The sequence below is a fragment of the Corvus cornix genome, chromosome 18 (assembly GCF_000738735.6).
Source record: "Corvus cornix cornix isolate S_Up_H32 chromosome 18, ASM73873v5, whole genome shotgun sequence".
Classification (NCBI taxonomy): Eukaryota; Metazoa; Chordata; class Aves; order Passeriformes; family Corvidae; genus Corvus; species Corvus cornix.
Window position 1 is genome coordinate 1,798,934 of NC_046347.1, and position 18,307 is coordinate 1,817,240.

The 18,307-nt window shown below is 51.1% G+C and overlaps 1 protein-coding gene across 7 annotated transcripts in view; it reads left to right on the top strand.

Moving 5' to 3' along the window:
- The window catches only part of MYOCD (myocardin), a 219,484-nt gene that overhangs the window by 103,785 nt on the left and 97,392 nt on the right, over positions 1-18,307 (top strand). For 6 of the 7 annotated variants that reach the window (XM_039562412.1, XM_039562414.1, XM_039562413.1 and 3 more), the window contains exon 2: positions 16,668-16,897. In XM_039562412.1, coding sequence (XP_039418346.1) covers positions 16,750-16,897 — 148 coding nt within the window. In that variant the 5' untranslated portion in view covers positions 16,668-16,749. Of the gene's footprint in view, positions 1-16,667; positions 16,898-18,307 lie in introns of those variants that run through there. The other variant, XM_039562422.1, reaches the window with a different exon arrangement.

Consider the following 18,307-nt stretch of genomic DNA (forward strand, 5'->3'; position numbering starts at 1 on the left):
GTGCCCCACGACCCTATGGGGGTAGAACCTTTGTCCTCTAAGCTGAGCCCACCTTTTGAAAATGAAAAGGAGGAAGCTGCCAAGCTGATTTGTAGGTATTTGATTGTAGGCTGGCTGGGAGAAAAAGATGTATCTGAGAAACAGATGCAGTTCTTGCCTTTGTCAGGGATGATCTTATCAGGGAAGAGAAGAACGCTGGTGCTGTTGAGGCAGGTCCTAAAGAGGCCTTGCCTGGAAAGCCAGTGTAATTCATGTCATTCACTTCAAAAACAGCTGAGCTCAGAAGGAAGTGGATGCAGAAAGTGGCTCACAGGACGAGCAGTTTCGGCTATGCCTGTGCACATGTGTAGTGTGGTGTGGAAGGAACAGCAGCTCTTCCTTGGTGGAGAGCAGAGCTTGCTTGGTTCAGGGCCTCGTGTGGGGAGAGAAGGTGGGAGAGACAGGAGCCGGGAGTAGGCAGCTCTCCATTCCATCCTGTGAGGGGATTCCCATGTCTCTTTACTCCTTGCCTGCCAGCAAGGACCTGAGAAAATTACTGGCAGAGTCCCAGGCTCCCCAGCAGTGCCAGCTGAGGAGGTGGCACCATGCTACGGACACACGGCTGCTCCGTGCAGGCTTTAGGGCACCAAACGGTTCCTGCACTGGGAGCACACAACCAGGGGCACACCACAGGTGGGCAGGAGCTGCTTTGTGTTTCAGAGCAGCCAGATGGATTGTCAGCTCACAAAGTGGCACAGCCCGCCTCTGTTTCTGCAGGATTTGGGGCTGTCTGAGCATTTTTGTGCATGCCCAGGCATCCCAATGTCCCCTGTCTGCCGAGGGCTGTGAGGGAGGAGGCAGAGCCTTCTGCTGCTGGTCCACAGGATGCTGTAAATCTTGGGGAGCTGCTGCTGTGAAGCCCTTCACAGCACCAAGCCTGCTGTCTATTGAGAAAAGCCAATACCCTTCTGTCTGTCAGATGGCACTTAACCGCCGCTGTTATTCTAGATGAGTGAACACTTGTGTTATATTTTCCAATAGCAAAAACTGGGGTCAGCAGGGTGTCTGCTGTTTTAGCCAAATCCAGATGGGGTTTTCCTATAAACAAGTGCACACAGAATATTTATACAGGCGATGGCACCTGACGCCTTAACACTTAGGCCATCCTATTGAGTAGCCACTCATACTATAAGTCACTTCAGTGCATTAAGTAAATATTTTAATATAGCCATGTCACTGTTTATTATATAATGGCGGGGGCCCAAATCTTGCCTAATGCTTGGTTAAAAAGTCAGTTTACACCATCCTTTACAGTGAATCAAAGAATGCATAAACGGGGCTCTTTTGTTACTCAGAGCTCTGTTTACTTTACTTTTCTGTAAACCTTTCGAAACACTTGCTTATAAGAGCTGATAGAACCCAGATTTTCCCCAGGGGCTGAGGTGTTCATGATGTCGGGAAGGTACCGCACAGAGTAATCAATGGAGTTTCCACTGAGCAGCCCCAAGCTCGTCCCTCACTATCTGTCCTTAGTTCTGGTTGGAAACCAGCTCGAGGTGGCACAAAGGCTGTCAGGGAGAGAAGCTCAGCAGCTCCTGCTCCAGCACAGGTAGCTCTGACACACCTGGGGCCAGGGGCAGGTGGCAGCAGCACAGAGCAGCATCTTTGGAGGCAGAAGTTCAGCCTGCATCAGGAAGGGATGTCTGGCTTCTCCTCCAGCTGAGGGACTGTGTGAGGTGGCGACCAGAGGGATGAATTCATCTCTTTTATTTATTGCCTTCTTCCTTCACTTGCCCTTTCAGCCTCCCACTGCCTCTCCCAGTGCACACCATTCTCTGCTTCACCCTGCAGCGTGTTGCTGAGTTCCTTGGGGTCAGGAGCCATGTGTGGGTCTTACCTAAGATCAGGGATCACAGGATCACCTTGACAACATGAACTAGAGGCTGGGGACTTCAAAGGTCCATCACAGGTTCTGGCTCAGAAGGATTTTGGATGTTGCAGAGGACCACGTGCTCCTCTCAGCCCTGCTCACCCCGGTGTACCCCACACTTCAGTTCTCTGTGTCCAACCCTAGTTCCACTTCTGGCAGGGGAGAAACTTGCCCTGAGCAGGACATGGATGATTCTTGGGAGGCACTGAGTAATGCAAGAGAGACCCCCGGGGCAGTGCCCACCAGTCCCAGCTTGCCCTCAGCTCTTCTTGTACTTCTCTCAAGACCCTGGGCCTCAGAACAGCAGCCAAAGCCTCTGCTGGGGTGAGGTTAGGACATGGGAAAAGCCCATCTGTACCCAGCCTGGCTTTGCCCTGCAGTGACATGCCGATCATCCCAGAGAAAGAAAGGCTGGACAGGAAGATGACAGAGATTTGGGAAGGTTGTTCCTCCCTGCCCCTAACTCACCAGCTGTCCATGTGCTTGGAAGAGGCTGTGGGTGCTCTGAGCTAGTGCAGAACTGGCACGGAGGGGTTTGGGATGGTGGATCCTCCCGGGGAGGTTTTCAGCTGGTTAAGGGGGTTCAGCCACACAGGGAGTGGGACGAGCCATGTGCACACCCCTGGAGCTGTTGGCAGTACATGGAGCTGCCTTGCAGGGCTTCCCCTTGCAGACAGACAACAGGGTTTGCAAAATGATCGTGGGACAGTGCTGGGCTCAGCTCACCTGTGAAAGGCAGCTGATTGCTGCCAGGGAGGGGATGGGAACCTGGGGGAGAAAATGGGTGATGAGTAACAACTGAGCACACCCTGGTGGCCTCTGTGTCCCCCTCTGAGCTCGTCCCTAGGAGCTCCTGGCTGTGGAGCACCACTGTTCCCCACAAAGCTCCATCTGCACCAAGCCCACCACAGTCAGGGGAGGACAGGCCTGCAGAGCATCGGGGAGGATGCAGGATGTGCTGTCACCAGGTGAACCCGAAGGGACAAAGGGACCTTGATAGAGGGGACAGGAGAGGGCCAGGCTGCAGGAGGCAGCAGGGCTCATGACGGCCCGGGCTGGCTGGCTCTGAACACGGCAGGGTGCTTTAGATAGGAAGGGAATCCCTCCTCAGGCCAGCTGTTTGTGTGACTGGGCCGTGAGCACCCACGGGGAGTCCTGATGCTTCTCGCTGGCTGCTCTGTCCAGCATCTGCTTTTGGTTACTCTGCCAAAACAACAAGCCTGTGTGTAATTTTAAAGCATTGGTTCTGGGCCTGATATGAATCAGAAAATCACCCCCCTGTGAGTTTCTAAAGTAACCAATGCCCACATCCTCCCCTGTGCCATACTGCCGGTGGTTACAGCACTTAGCACCTCGGCTCCCTGGAAGGTCAGATGGGAGCTTTGGGGGTAGCCACACCTGGAGCTTGAGGCTGCAGGTGGGTGCTTGAGCCCTTTTGGGTGGGCAAAGGCATGGCAGGAGGGGAAGGGTCTCAGCACCCCTGGAGCTGCACAGGGCACTGAGCTGCCCTCTCAGCTCAGTGTGGGCTTTGCTCCCTCGCAGGGCTCAGCCTGCCCCGTGCTGCTGCCCACGGCAGAGACACAACTTCCTGGGAAACAGCTCAGCTTTGCGCTCCCAGGGGATGCATGCATGTGCATCCTGGCTGTGGAGAGCACAGAAACCCACAGTTCCCTCGCAGACCAGTTCAGATTTTGTAGTTCAGCTGGCCTGGGGCAGCGAAGGACTGAGCTACCATCTTTGAAGACAACAAGCTGCAAGTGATGTTGCAATGATGAGGGCCAAAGTAGAGGCAAGCACACCTTGCTGAGGGCCATCCAAGGATGCTGCTCAGCACAGAGCAGCCTGGGCACAAACAGCACCTGTGTCCCCCTCCTGCTGCGTGTACCCCACCCCAAACCCAAAGCTGTGCTTTCACACACTCTGGCTGCTCTGGGCAGCGAGGTGAGCGTGACACCTGGAGCACCAGCACCAGCACCTGCCATGGCCCCAGGCAGCTCGCTCAGGTCTGTGAGCACCAGGACAGAGATCACCCTGCCCCTGCAGGCACACTGGGCAGGACAGCAGTGCCAGTCCTGGTACCCTGCAGCCAGCCACTGGCCCTGAGCCCACCCTCAGCTTCCTGTCAGCAGAAGCTTCAACGCCCTCACTGACCCTCTCGTCCCGTTGCCAGAAAAGCAGTCCCACCAGCAGCACCCGGGGATGGGTGAGGATGGGCTCTCACCCTGCTGCCTCCCTCCCCTGCCATGTGTGGACTGCAGCAGGAGTGGTGGAGTGTGAATTCTGAATCCCCTGGGTCTCTGGCCCCTGAAATATATTGTTCTCCATTTCCCCCAGGGCAGCCTTGTTCCATTGGATAATTGGGAAGTATTTATCTGTGTCATATTAAGACCCATTTGGGATAATTGTGAAATTGGCAGCCCTGGCCCTCCTTTGTTTAGACCAGGGTATAATTTGGTTAATGTTATTGTTTTTTTTAACTTTGCCACAAGAAGGCGGAAATTTAGATTCCATTATTTAGCAAGTAGCTCTGAGGAATGTCCTTTGGCAGCAGGGACCTGCAGTGGGGCCACAGAGCTCCTCACAGCCTTGGAGCATTTGGTGGGTGCGTTGAGTCTCAGCCAGGCCTCAAGAGCCCTTCCCACAAATCTCCATCCTTTCCTGATCCATCTGTGCTCCTCCCCCCGCCTGCTCTCCACTGTGCCATGGACCAGACTGGAGAGGCTGTCACACTGATTTGTGTGAGACAGGGACTATGGCAATGGCTTCATTGGGGTCAAAAGGCAGGTCAGCCTGGTTGAGCACCTGGTCCCAGCCACAGGGACGTGGCTGGAGGAGAGCACGGAATGCTCAGGGACCCTTCTCACCCCGAGTCTGTTTCTAACCCTCTGTGCCTCAGAGGCTCCTTGAACCAGGCTGAGCATCTCCATGTTTAGTACCTTGTGATTCTTCCCTGAATCTATCCGAATGCCTTTGGGACCATCCAACCCTTTGGCATGTGCAGCATCCTACAGCAGAGAGCTCCACAGTGTAACTTTGAAGTGGGTGAGAAAATCTCTGCTTTTGTCTTTTTTAAATCTCAGGTGCTTCCTTGGTTCTCCCTAGTTCCTGTAGTGAGCAGTCATTTCTCATCGATGCTGTTTGGACCACTCCTGACTGGGCAGTCCTTCAGACTGAGGTTTCCTGCCTCAGCCTTCTCCTTCCAAACCAAGGGTCCCAGCCCATCTCACCTCTCTTTTGGTCATCGTTGCTGGTCTTCTCTGTGGACTGTTTTTCCCCATAGAATTTACTTTTCATTTGCATTTTTATCACTTGGCTACTCAGTATCAGAATATCCTTCTGTAGCTTTCCATGTGAGGCATTTTTTCCATGGAATCGTAGAATCACAGAATGGTTTGGGTTGGAAGGAATCTTAAAGATCATCTCATTCCACCCCCCTTCCACTATACCAAATTGCTCCAAGCCCTGTCCAACTGAATAATTGGACATAAGTAGGAAAATTTCTCTGTCTCTCTATCTCGATCATCATATTGACCAGCATAAGCCCTGGCACATTTGCCTGATTTTGCCTTCATTAAAGCAAACCTTACTTATGCTCCTTCTTTCTAAATACTCATATTCTACCACAGCCTTTTTAGCAGCTTTCAGTGAGGAAAGTCCTTAGAAATGTTCTGACAATCCAAGACCACTCAAGTCACCTTTATCCAGGTGCCTTAAAATAGTTCTGAGGCATGAGGCACCATGAAAGCCATTTGGACCACACTAACTCTTCATTCTGGTTCCCTCAGCATGTCCAGAGCTCTGAGCCACCCGTCCTGTCGTTCCTCTCCCTTGCTGAACCTGGCTGCACTACCGATGTCTTTGGTGCTGAGATCCCACTTGGTCGTGGTTAGGGAAGGTGAAATATATTGATCTGAGTTGTGGGGTGGGGATGGGGATCATTGGTATAGTGCTGTTGCCTCAGACAAAGCCATAGCTGGTGAACTTCTGGGGAATTTGAGGAGACTGGGGAGATTTCCTCTCTCACCCCTAAACACTGCAGCATTCTTGCCAGGATACAACAAAACCAGCCATGGAGACACTTCACCACATCCTCTGCTGTGTGTCCTCTCCAAGCCAGGCTCAGCTCCTCCAGAAAGGATATTCCAATAGGAATCTGGATGCTGGGTATCTGTCCTTGTACCACTGTGGGATAACTATTATTTTCTCTTTCTGTCATCAATATTACTGAGGAGGAAAGAGATCAGTAACTCCTCCGCAGCTTTACTCTGTCTCCTGATCGTTGCCCACACAGGCAGGGAAATGATTTCTTGGGTGTTTCAGAAAGTTGTGGTTCATGGTCAGTGAAATAGGAAGGACCAGCCATGAGATTTGCAACTGGACCTGGAGTCCCAGTTAATGCCAAGCCTTGCCTCTTGCAATAACTCAACCTGTACTTACCTAAACACGGCCCTTTTTGGGCACAGGCCTGGCGCTTTGAGTCTGGGTGATTTTGCAGATAAATTTAGACTGCAGGATATATTAAAATTTCTAGCCAGTAGGAGAGTGACGTTCTTGAACAGCCTTCCAAACCGGAAAGAAGGGGCAAGGAGCCTAGGCTGTTTGTAGATGGAACTTGATAAGTTAATGGAAGATTTCATGACATGACAGAAATGATCCTGGAGTGAAAAATTAAGTCATGGGATAATGGGCTTTGAATGTTTAATTTGTTTGCATCTCTGGAAGCATGCTTTACAAAAGAGCAGTTCTTCAGTTCTTGATATTCTTTATTGCACTATGGTTTATCATCCCAAGCTCTGAGCTGGCTAAAGGAACTATGTGTTTTCTTTCCTCCTGGTGCAGCCTTGGCTTTTGGGATGGAGAGGGGAGCTTGCATTCTTCCGTAGCATTTTGGCTAGAGGTGGGATCTGGATCTGCTGCACTGCTGCTGTCGTGTCCGAGCACTCCTGTGTGCCTGCGAGAGGCACCTTGCCCACAGTAAGATGTTTCTTGGGCTTGGAGCTTTTTGCTCTTGGCTGGACTGTCAGGACCACCTGCTTTTTTTCCTTCTTTCGTGGGATGAAGTGGGTGTTCACCTGGGTGCCCCCAGGAGTTTCACTTTTAAAAGCCCAGAGAGAACAGGTGGATGTTTAACTCCTTTGGTGTCTGAGAGTAAAGGCTGAGACAATTGGGGTTGTTCAGCCTGGAGAAGAGAAGCTTTGGGGTGACCTAACTGTGGCCTTTCAATGTCTGAAGGGACATGCAAGAGAGATGGAGAGAAACTATTTGCAAGGGCCTGGAGTGACAGGACAAGGAGAAATGGCCTTAAACTGACAGGGAGTAGGTTTAGATTGGATATCAGGAAAAAAATGAGAATGGTGAGGGTAGTTGCAGCAATGCATTTTTCAGAAAATTGACTGCTCTGGAGAGCTCTGTAGGGCTCAGTGCTGATCCAGCTGGGCAGCACAGACACTGGAGAGGGAATTCCCTCACAGCACAGGTCCAGTCCAGGTGTGCCCTACAAAGTCCTGCTCCCAGCACTGCTGACCTCTGTGGGCTCAGTGGAGAGTGAATGGCTCTGGAGCAAAGTTCTGTGGAGCAGATCTAAAGGCTGAGCTGTGCATTGTCCCTTCTCCCTCCCTTTGGACCTGCCATGCAGCTGTAGGCCCTTTCTGCTGAATCTTCTCCAGATTAAAGTGTGTTTTGACGTCGCCAGTGGACACAAGCAGACAGGCTGTGCACTGGTTTCTCTCAGGGGGTTTCCTATTAGGAGTCCTTGCCTGGCAGCTCTGTTCATGGTGCTGTGGCAGTGGGTGGCACAGGATGCACACCAAACCGCTGCCTTGCTCTCTCCCTCTTATCGCCAGGGCTTTTTCACCCTGTCCATCTGCTGCCCGTGTCAGCAGTTGAGGGCAAGAGACAGAGGTCTGGCCAAGAGCAGTTTCACTGGACTCTGAGCAAGGGGGTGACAGGCTCTACAAAGATCAGCAGCTGCTCTTCCTTTCCTGGCCGCTTGCTGTCTGGGGTAGCCAAAGGAAGAGAGGCTCTGGGTCACCAGCCTGAAATGCAGAGTTGGACATGATCCCTGTCACCAGATATGTTTTTGTTCAGGGCTCAGACCCACAGGCACTGGGCTGGAGAGGTGACCTGGCGCCACTAGCCCAGTGCTGAGCACTGCTCCATAGTCTGGCTCAGGTTAGTCCCTGCTCCAGCAGGAACACACCCCGTGGGCACAAGTCCTCTGCCAGCAGTCTGGGACCTTTCCCAAAGCCCTGCTGGGTCAGTCTGTGGCCTTTCCCACCCACTGAACGCTCCCTCTGCCAACTCAAGCTGGCGAGGCCCCTGTGCTGGGCAGCAGGACCATCTGAGGCCGGAGAGCTGCTCCTGCCCCCAGCTCCTCTCCCGTTTGAGACCCACCCTCATCACTTTATTAATAGTGTTTGTCCCTGTGCTGTTTGTTCCTTCCCCTCCTCTGGCATCTAATGAAGAGGCATGGGTCCAGTTTGTGCTCATTTTCCATTTCAAATCCCTGCCATGTTTTCTCTCTTTTAGAAAGATTCTGTTTATTGCACTTCTAAAATGTAACAAAATAAGGGAGACAAAGATCAGACATAACCACGAATGCTGCAAAATTAGGGCACAGTTTAATGCTGCAGCCATAACCGAGGACATCAGCATGACCTACAAGAGAAGCCAATGTTTTCCTGTAGAAATGTGGGGAGGCAGCTGCTGGTAGGGGTGCAAGAGTAACCAGAAGAGCCTTTGGGGTGACCAATAACAGCTCAACCTGTCTGGTGACCACAGAGCCACAATCCACGTGCAGGAACATTAGGTACCAGGGTCACTTCCAGAGACCAGGGATTCCCATTTCACTGGAAAAGTTGAAAACCACAAGTTTTTGGTTGGGGCTGGATTTAAATCAAATTCTGAAAACAATGCAGTTCCTTTGAATTAGGAGCATGGTTTGTGCTTTGTAACCAGCCCAGGTGGCACTGCCACCAGCAGAAACAGCTCATAGTTAAGCATTTATAAGTTAAACAGAATAAAATCAAATCAAATCCAATCAAATCATAGTTTAGAAAAAAAGTGCAATTTCTCTCAGAAGCTTCATTCTGCCAAGGCTGCTGGAGCAGGGCTGTCCCCAGGTGTGCAGGACCCTGCACCTGGTGTGATCCAAGCCCCACCCGCCCCAGCACACAGCGCTCATGAGTCAGACCTGGAAAATTCACCAGATTAGCCTGAAAGCAGTTCTGCAAACAGAACAAACAGCAAGAACAAATCTGAGGCTGATAACTGCTTTTTGAGCCTTTTCAGCATACTTAGAACATTACTGCTTATTTTAAGATTTTAAAGTTTATTTTAAGATTATTTTAAAAACGACAAGTATGGTCCAGATTCATAAGGAGATGTTTTATCTAACTCAGAACTATCTGCATATGTTGTCCAGTTAGGTTCTAGCAGTATTTTTAGCAGAGTGTTTCTCCATGGAAATAACCCTGGGCACAAGAGCAGGACTGAGGACTGATGGCAAATGCCACGTAGCCAATGAACTTCAATCCTTAAATGCTTCTAATCATAGAATAATATAATCACAGAATGGTTTGTGGTGGAAGGGACCTTAAAGCCCATCCATTTCCACCCCCTACCATGGGCAGGGACACCTTCCACTATCCCAGGTTGCTCCAAGCCCCATCCAACCTGGCCTTGGACACTTCCAGGGATGGGACAGCCTGGACAACCTGTGACAGGGCCTCAGCACCCCCACAGGGAAGAATTTTTTTCCTGTTACCTGATCTAACCCTACTCTCTGTCAGTTTGAAGCCCTTCCCCCTTGTCCTGTCACTCCAGGCTCTTGTAAAGAGTCTCTCTCCAGCTTTCTTGCAAGCTCCCTCAATCCTGAGGCAGATGCAGAAACCACAGCCCCAGCTGACAAAACTTCATGTAGTGGTGGCCCAGGGCTGGCCCATGAGCAGGACAAACCTGTGGGTGATTGTGGAGGTTTGTGCCATGGCTCAGCCCCCAACCCACCTTCTCCATCCACTGTACTGCATTCCTGGTGCTGTAGGGAGTAGGGTTGTACCTTTGGCCTTCTGGGTGTTCCACCTCTGTCTCAGCATGGAAAGACGTTGTGAATGGGAGAGCAGGCTGCCTGTAGTGGCAAGGGACTGGCACAGGAGTCAGGGCTCAGCACAGGGCACTGGGGAAAATGCTGGAGTCCTCACAGAGTTGTGTCGTGGGGCTTTAGGCAGCACAAAGCCTGCGGGAAGGCTGAAGTCCCCTACCTTGGCTCTGCCGTTCCTGCCTTCAGTGGGATTGCCATGAGCAGCCCTGGATAAGGGCTGTACAAAAGCAGGAGCTGAGACAGCTGGAGTGCTCGGGCTGCCACACATCAACATGATGGCTTGTCCTCTGTCTTTGACATCCAGAAGTGAAATTTTACTCCCACGGCTCCTGCAGTCTCTCTGCCCAGTCAGGCTCTGCTCCTTGTCTCAGAGCTTTCATTTTCACCCTCTGTGGATGACTCTGTTTTTCCCCCTTTCCCTCTGGAGCGTTTGCTGTGTGTCTGGAGCACGGTGCAGTGCCCCAGCATTATCATGGCCATCCATCCCTTACTCCACCATCCATCACTCACACCGTGCATGGCCCTGCTCCCCCTGCACGGTGCCGGGGGCTGAGGCTGCCTCTGTGCCAGCACAGAGCCCGTGCATGGGAGCAGAGCTGCCATAAGAGAAGGCACCAACATTTGAGGGCAATGGGTGTAAAAGGAGGTCCCGTCTCCACTCTGTTTCTCCACAGAGCCCATCTCCTCTGCCTCCAGTGCTGGCTCAGTGAGACCTCTGAGTATGGTGCTGATGAGTCATTTGCACAGATATTTTCCAAAATTCCCAGCTCTCTTGGACAACATCATGTACAGGAGCTCAGATTTTTACTCCCAGTGACACCGATGCACCCCTTCTGTTGCAGTGTGTGATGTGGGGAGGGCTTTGCTGGCTGTAAGGTGGTCAGGGCTGTGTCAAATACTCTTTGGAGCAAAGAAATAATATTTTTCAAAGTTTCTGTGAATGAAAAGGCTTCAAACAAAACTGGGGCTGAACAGAGTTGAACACCCTAGAATAATCCCTGGAAGTGGAACTGTGTCTCAGCTAATGCTACACTCTACTATTTTCCACCACTTGAATCTTCTTACTATGAAAAAATGGAGGAGAAATCCCTTCTCTTCAAAACAGCTCAATGGGAGGGGGCTGAGGCCAGGGCTGAGCTTCTCCCCTGAGAACAGCCCTTACCCCTCATCATCCAGCCCAGGCTGGAGGCCAGGAGCTGTCCTGGATGAAGACAGCTGCCACTTCCTATCACTGGGCTCTTCATTGCTGTCTAAGGCCACATGGCCTCTGGGCAGCTTGGAGAAGAGATCAGGACTGAGAATTTGGAGCCTGGGAAGGAGATTCTATCCTAAAACGCCTGGGGGTGCAAACAGCTGGCAAAGCTCTCTGAGCGTGGGGATCACACTGTGACCAAACACGGCGCGGGTTTGCCTCAAGTGCAGATTTTATGGCTCACACAGCTCTGCTCACTGGGTCTTGGCACCGACCCCATGGAGGGGTTGCACAAGAAGCTGCATGGGATAACTTGTCGCTGAAGGGGGGATCCAGGATTGGGGCAGGTTTCCTTGCTTTGTTTCCTCTTCGCTGGGAAAGCCCCCATCCAGGAGCTCCCCCTGCCCTGCAGCTCCTCTCTTGGAGCTGAAGTGGTGAGCAGGTCACTTCTCCAGGGCATGGGAGGAATGTGCCGATCTGTGGGAAACGGCCTGCGGGCTCCATTGCCCTCAGCGCCGTCACGGGATGGGGCTTTCTGCATCCCTGAGGAGGCAGGAGGGAGTTCAGTGAGGGGAATCATCCAACAGGGACATGGCCTGCAAGGCAAACCATGAGATAATAGCAGTGGTGCGTGCCCTGGCAACCCAAGGAGGTCTCAGAGGAGAAAAGGCCTCTTGTTCTGGGGGTAGGGGCAAATGGTCAGAGTTGCCTTCTGCCTTGCCAAACCTGACACGGCTCTAAGGAGGACCAGACAGGATTCCTGCAGAACTTGTACACAGCAGGACTTGATCAGCATTTGCAACAAGCCAGCACAAATGTTCACGGGATATTTGCCCCCAGGAATCCAGAGCTACTCTTACTGCCTGAGCACTGTAAACACCAGCTACAACACACCGAGCCCATGTTTAGGGAGATGGTTTTATCAGCAACATTCCTGCAGGCAGAAGCCCAGGAATACAAACACACCACAACAAACACGTGAAGAATTTGATAAGGCTGAACTGCATCTCTCTCCTGGTTTTTCTCTTTGTGTATTTAAAGTTTTATGGTAGGTCACGATTGCTTAAGAGACGCTGCACATGCATTAGAGCTCAATGTATTTACCTCCAACCTCCAGAAGAGCAAACAGCAGAACAGGGGCAGATTTGGGGGATCCAGCATATGAGGAAGTGTAAGCCCTGCTCATTCCCACCTCGGTGCACGCAGGAGTGGCCCAGGGCAAAGCTGAGAAGGCGGAAGGTGAAGTGAGCTGCATGGCCCATGCTGGGCAGGGAGGAACTGTGCAGACCATCAAAGCTGTGTCACAGTAACCCAAGCAGGAGCCAGCCTCATGAAAGTGTCATTCCTGAGGATATTTCTAGATGTTAGAAGCCAAGTGCACCTCAAGGTGTTGTGTCCAATCCTACACAGGCTACAGGCAGGAGCCAGGACCCTCAATCCTGCAGAGATGCCTCAGGTCCAGCTGCTGTAGGCTCTGCATCTGAGCAGGGATATCTCAGGGGGTGCTGGATGCCTCTGCTCAGCCCCCAGGCTCAGCCCTGGAGCTCTGCTTCACGTCACACAAAGATGCTCCATCTCCTATTTTCCTTTCCCTTTCAGGTTGCTAAGGTGCATTTGTGGTGGCACTGGGGAGAGGAAGCAGTGTCTGTCCCTGTGTTAGATCCCAGAGTCTGCTCAAGAGATGTTTGTTTAGCTCCAGTGGGTGGCACATCCTAGCTCTGGTATTTCTGGTACACACCTTGGCAGGAAGCTCACTCTTGGAAACTTGGAAAAAAACATCATCCAGGAACTTGCTTGACATGTGGAAACCTGAGGTGTGAAGGGGATTGCTGAGACCTGGACAATGAATTTTTCAGTTTAGGAGTTTTCCAGCCAAAAAAATTAGTTTTTTGGAAGATGAGCTGCTGAAGCCAGAATTGTTTCTCAGGGAGATAAAGTTTTTCTCCACTTCTAAAAATAATTTTTAATTTCAATGGTTCAGTTCATTTTTTTCCTAATAAAAAGTTTAAAAATGTTAAAAAATAAAAATATTTTAGAATTATCCAATTATCTTCGCTAGCAGGACAGGCTCCAAACAGTCTGTGGTGTCTGTGAGCACTGCACTGGGGGACAGGGGAGAAGGGTAGGGGGAGATGGGGGGGCATGGTAGGGGGTGAGGGGCAGCCTGTCCGGCTGTGCTGCTCCATTACCTCCCCAGGAGGGAGCAACGGGAGGCAGGCAGCATCCAAGGGTGCCAATCCCTTGTGTCCTGTCCCTGTCACAGGGAGCAGAGATTGGAGCTGCCCCTCAGGAGGAGCTGCAGCCCCCAGGGAGGTCTGCCCTCAGTCTGCTCTGCTCCAGCTGAACAACCCAAGTGCCCTCAGGCACTCCTCGTGTGGCCCCTCAAGGCCCTTCCCCATCTTTGTGTGCCTCATTCAGATGCTCTCTCTCTCTTAAAGGTTTGGGTCCGTCTTTGATCGTGGCATCCAAAACTGCCCCAGCACTCAAGGTGAGGCCACGCCAGTGCAGAGCAGAGTGGGACAATCCCCTCCCTCCCCTGGCTGGCCACGCTGGGCCTGATGCCCCCCAGGACAGGGATGTCCCTCCTGGCTGCCAGGGCACTGCTGGCTCAGATCCAACTGGCCGTGGAGCAGCACCCCCAGGTTCCCTCCCACAGCTGCTCTCCAGCCTCTCCTTCCCCAGTCTGTCCATACATCCAGCGCTGCCCCATCCCAGTGCAACTTGGCATTTGTCTTAGTTAAACTTCACAGGTTTGGTAGAATCAGCCAAGTCCCACCTGGGCCGTGGTGAGCAAGCGAGTCTGAGCCTCATCCATGCTGCCCTGCTTCCCGGGCAGAGACCAAGGGGGCTGCTCCTTCCAAACCAGGCATCTCCTCCAGAGCATCTCCAGTGTCTTGCAAGGAAGTACCCACGATGTAGGTACCATGCTAGTCCAGCTTGATGAATTTGAAATTTACAGGCAGGGAGAGATGGAACATGACCTGTACTGTGCACAGCCTTGCAATCGCAATCGATGTGTTGGCAGCAGCGGTTGATGGGAGATGTGCTCTGAGGCTCAAAAGTGTGTCTAAGCTTTGTAAATACAATCAGCTCAGCCTAAACGAACTGATTTGTTCGGGAACAATGTGGAATGTTTCGAGGCCAAATTTCACTCCAGGAAAAAAAACCCACCACTGAGCCAGTGGTGCTTGAGTGTGCTGTGAAGCCTGTGTCTGCGGGGTCGCAGCGTGACCTCCTGGCTCAGACATGAGGACCCCAGCACACTCACTGCGAATTAAAATGTTGCATATGCTCTGAGTGTAAAAAGAGATTGTACACAGAGCCTGCAAGAAGCCTTCCTGAAAGACTTTGGCCTCGGCTGGTGGTCTTGCAGCTTCGGCACTGGATGTCTGGCTCACGCTCTCTATTTTTGAAAAACATTCATAATCATAATCCATATAAAACTGTCATATTGGTTCAACATGTACGTCACCAAAGCCCTGACTAATTTATCAAAGATTTAGTGTTCGGTTGAACAAAGTCTCATTTTTGTAAGCAGATGCATTTTGCTGGATTGTTCTGTCATCACCCTCTGCTCCCACTGGAAAGATGCATCATATCAGCAACTTCAAGAAGTTAAAAAAAATGCACATTTTACAACAGCAATGTAAACACTTATTGAATGTTCCACGCTAGTCATGAATTAAATAAAGGGTTTAGGGGCTCATGCTGCTTGTGTCAAAGTGTGTCTGCAGCCCTACAGCCAGCACTGGGTGGATCATCACAGTGGGGATGGGGCATTGCACAGCAGTCACACCACTGGAAAGGGGACCTCGAGCTGCTCAGGGGAGATAAAATGCTAAAGCAGACGTGGCAGATGAAATTGTCTGTTCAGAGAGGCAGCACAGCGCAGGCCTGGCCTGTCTGTGTGCCTGCAGGGCTGTTTTCACGGGCAGTGGCAGCATGTCAGGCTTTGGCAGGAATAGCTGGGCACAGGAGATGAGGAAAGGGCCACAGGGGCGAGTGAGGAGGGTGATGGGGAGCACACAGCAGAAGGGCAGGGCTGGTGGCAGCGGCTGGGCCTGCGTTGTGTTCTGAGCCCAGGGTGCAAACACAGCCTGCCCCAGGCGATGCACCTCCCTGGGCATAGCAAAGGGATAAAGGGACACAGGCACCTCTGGCACCTCCTTCCCAGCCAGTGCAGCCACCCCATGGGCACCCTGTGTGAAGTGTGCCAGCAGTGAAACTCGGTGTAAGGCAGGACAGAGGGACACGGGGTCTGAGCTGCAGCCCGTGGGACAGGAAAGGCTGGAGCAGGTGGGGCTGCCAGTGAGGTGGATGAGGAAGCAGATGGCAGAATCCCTGCTGGTGCAGGGTAGGGAGAGGGGTGTGAGGGTCCTGGCTCACACAGTGTGGAGGAGATGGTATCATGTGCAATGCACTGCTCCTACTTCCTTATACAGTAAATTGGTAACTTTTTTGTGTTAAATCAGATTTTATCACTGAATCAATCTTACACTTTTCTATTCTTGTTCTCTACAAATGACCTTTTTTAGCTCTCCTCAGCTCTTTCCTGATGGGACTCATTAGGAGCTGGTGCTGATTCTTATAGGCATTCACTTTCATTCAGCATCTGGAGATTTTTCAGACAATGCTCTGTTGAAACGGTCCCTGCAGCTTTCCTCTGATGTGCTCAGTATCACAGCCCCTCCTGGGCCGTGGGCCTGCATCCCACAAACATGGTTGGTGTAAGCTGAATCCTTTCCATCCACATTTCTGGTGAGATGGGGGTGTCATCAGGCATCTCCCTGCCCAAAGAGCTAGAGGTTTTGTGATGTATTTTGACCACAAATCCCACATAAACCTTGGAGTAGAACAATGTGGTAAACAAACAAGTCCTCTGTCCATCAAAAGCTCTCAGCATTTTGTGCCTAATGTGGTTGAATTCTTCATAAAGCCTTTAGCTCTGGTGGGTGCTAATCACAACTTTGATGTCAGAGAATAGGTTTTGCACATGTATTTTACTTTGCAGGGTGTTTGTACACTTCCTGGTGTAAAAGCTGACTGATGTTTGCTCTCTTCATTTGCTGACTGTATCACACAATTAGCAGCCTCCTCTGGGTTGTGTGGAATTATTCCTGTCACAGTTTTCTCAGCAAACCAGAGTCGTATAAAGGAAGACTGTCCTCATTTGTGGATCTCTAACAGTTCAAGAGCTCTCTCGTGTGTGTTCCCTGGGGCTGTGTGTTTTGAAGACAGACTTTCTGCAAATATTCTTTGCCTATGGGTAGAAATTGCTCCAGTAAAGTAGCCAAGTGTGCAGCAGACAGGGAGAATCAAGCAGGCAATAGGGGATCCTACGGTCTTCCCATGCAAATTGTCAGTAATTAGTTGTCTGTGGACTGATTGCTTAGCAAATGCCAGTCTTCATTCACTGTTTCTCAGACTGATTTGGGAGTTTGTCCTTACCTGTTCCTCTTCTCTTCCAGAGGTCACGTTGGTGTCTGCTCCTCTCCCTGACCCTTCAAAGTGGAGCAGCCAGAATCTGGACCGGTCCCTCCAGGCACGGTGATGAATGGTGTGATCAAACAGGATCGCTCGGACCACAAAAGTGAACCAGCTGGGAATGAAGAGGAAAAGGCACCCAAGGAAAAGTCTGCCAGCGAAGTGAGAGATGGCACCAAGCTCCAGCCCCCGCCCTTCGCGGAGCGGAAGAACGGTGAGTTCCTCGCCCGCTGCTGGCAAGAGATGGGGGTGGAGATGGGATCGATGCTGGTTTAGCATCTCTTGCACGTGCTGCGTTTTTGGTTCATTGCTATTTTTACATGTGGTGCTTTGGAGGGTGTTTGCCATTGAACATCTTGCCATCCAATGGCAAGATTTTAAGATTTAATGGAAGTGAGGCCTGATCTCAGTATTTCTGGGACAGACTTAAATGCTGTTGTCACCTTTGAGGCATGTTCCTTGTGACCCAAGTGTTTGGTATGATTTTGGCTGAAATGTGGGATTTCAAGGTCTTAGGAAGGGACCGGTGTTCTGATTACACCAATGGAACTTCTGGGGAATTAGGGTGATGTGAAGTAGATCAGTGGAGAAGAAATGGGAAAGGTATTTGGTTTGTCAAGGGTCCAACTGACTGCTCTGCTCTCACCGAGTACTGGGTGCTCCAGAAAACCTGGTCTTCACCAAAATTGCTTCAGATCCTTGTAACAGAGAGCAGAATTTGGCCTAGACCTCTGCAAGGTCATTTGTGGGGTCATGGGTCCAGCAGCTACTCTTGCTGGCAGATACTGCTCCGAGTTTCAGTGGAGATCTGTTGGTGGGAAGCTGATGGACAGAAAAGCCCCACAACTGAGCCTGTGCAAAGCATGCTTAGGCTGAGGAGTTGTTTGCCATTTCTTTCAGGCAACTGTATAATATATGAAATGAAGAAAATTCCTTTTGTGCACTCTAAGGCTTTCAACATTAAGTCCTCAAAACATCATGCAATGTGAAAGTGCAGCCCAAAGACACTATTTTTGCTTTGTGTCTTTGATTGTTTGCATTATTGTACGGGACCCAATTTTTCTCAATCACTATAAATCAGAAATAATCCAAATGATGTCATCATGGCAGTGTACTGGTGTCAGGCTGGAGTAACACAGCAGAGAGTCAGGCCCAGGGCCTGCCTATAGTCAGGATTCTTCTTTCCTACAGTCCCAGATACCCAAGTGTACCTAACATAATGCAGTAGCAACAGGGACTTGTAAAAGGACAAACTGCTCAGTGATGTAAAACAAAATCATATTTTCTCTGTAGCTTTCACATCCTTATTTTTTGTATCCATTTTCCACCCTTTTTTTTGTTATGGGAAGGAAAAGGAAGAAACATCTCCAGGTGCCCACGGGCTCTCAGCACAACCTGCAGAAGTGCAGGTACCCACCGCCCTAAGCCCTGCAGCAGTGCCAGCACTGGCCTTGCAGCTGGCCCCGTGTCAGGGCTTCATGTCCCCAGAGTTGGTGGCCCACCAGGACATGGGTCCACCCCTGCACCCCTCCACACTGGGCTGTTTGCCCTCTCTAAGTGAGAAGAGCCCCCCACAGTCTGGGCATCCCTCCAGCCCTTTGCTCTGCTCTGTTTCCCTCTCTTT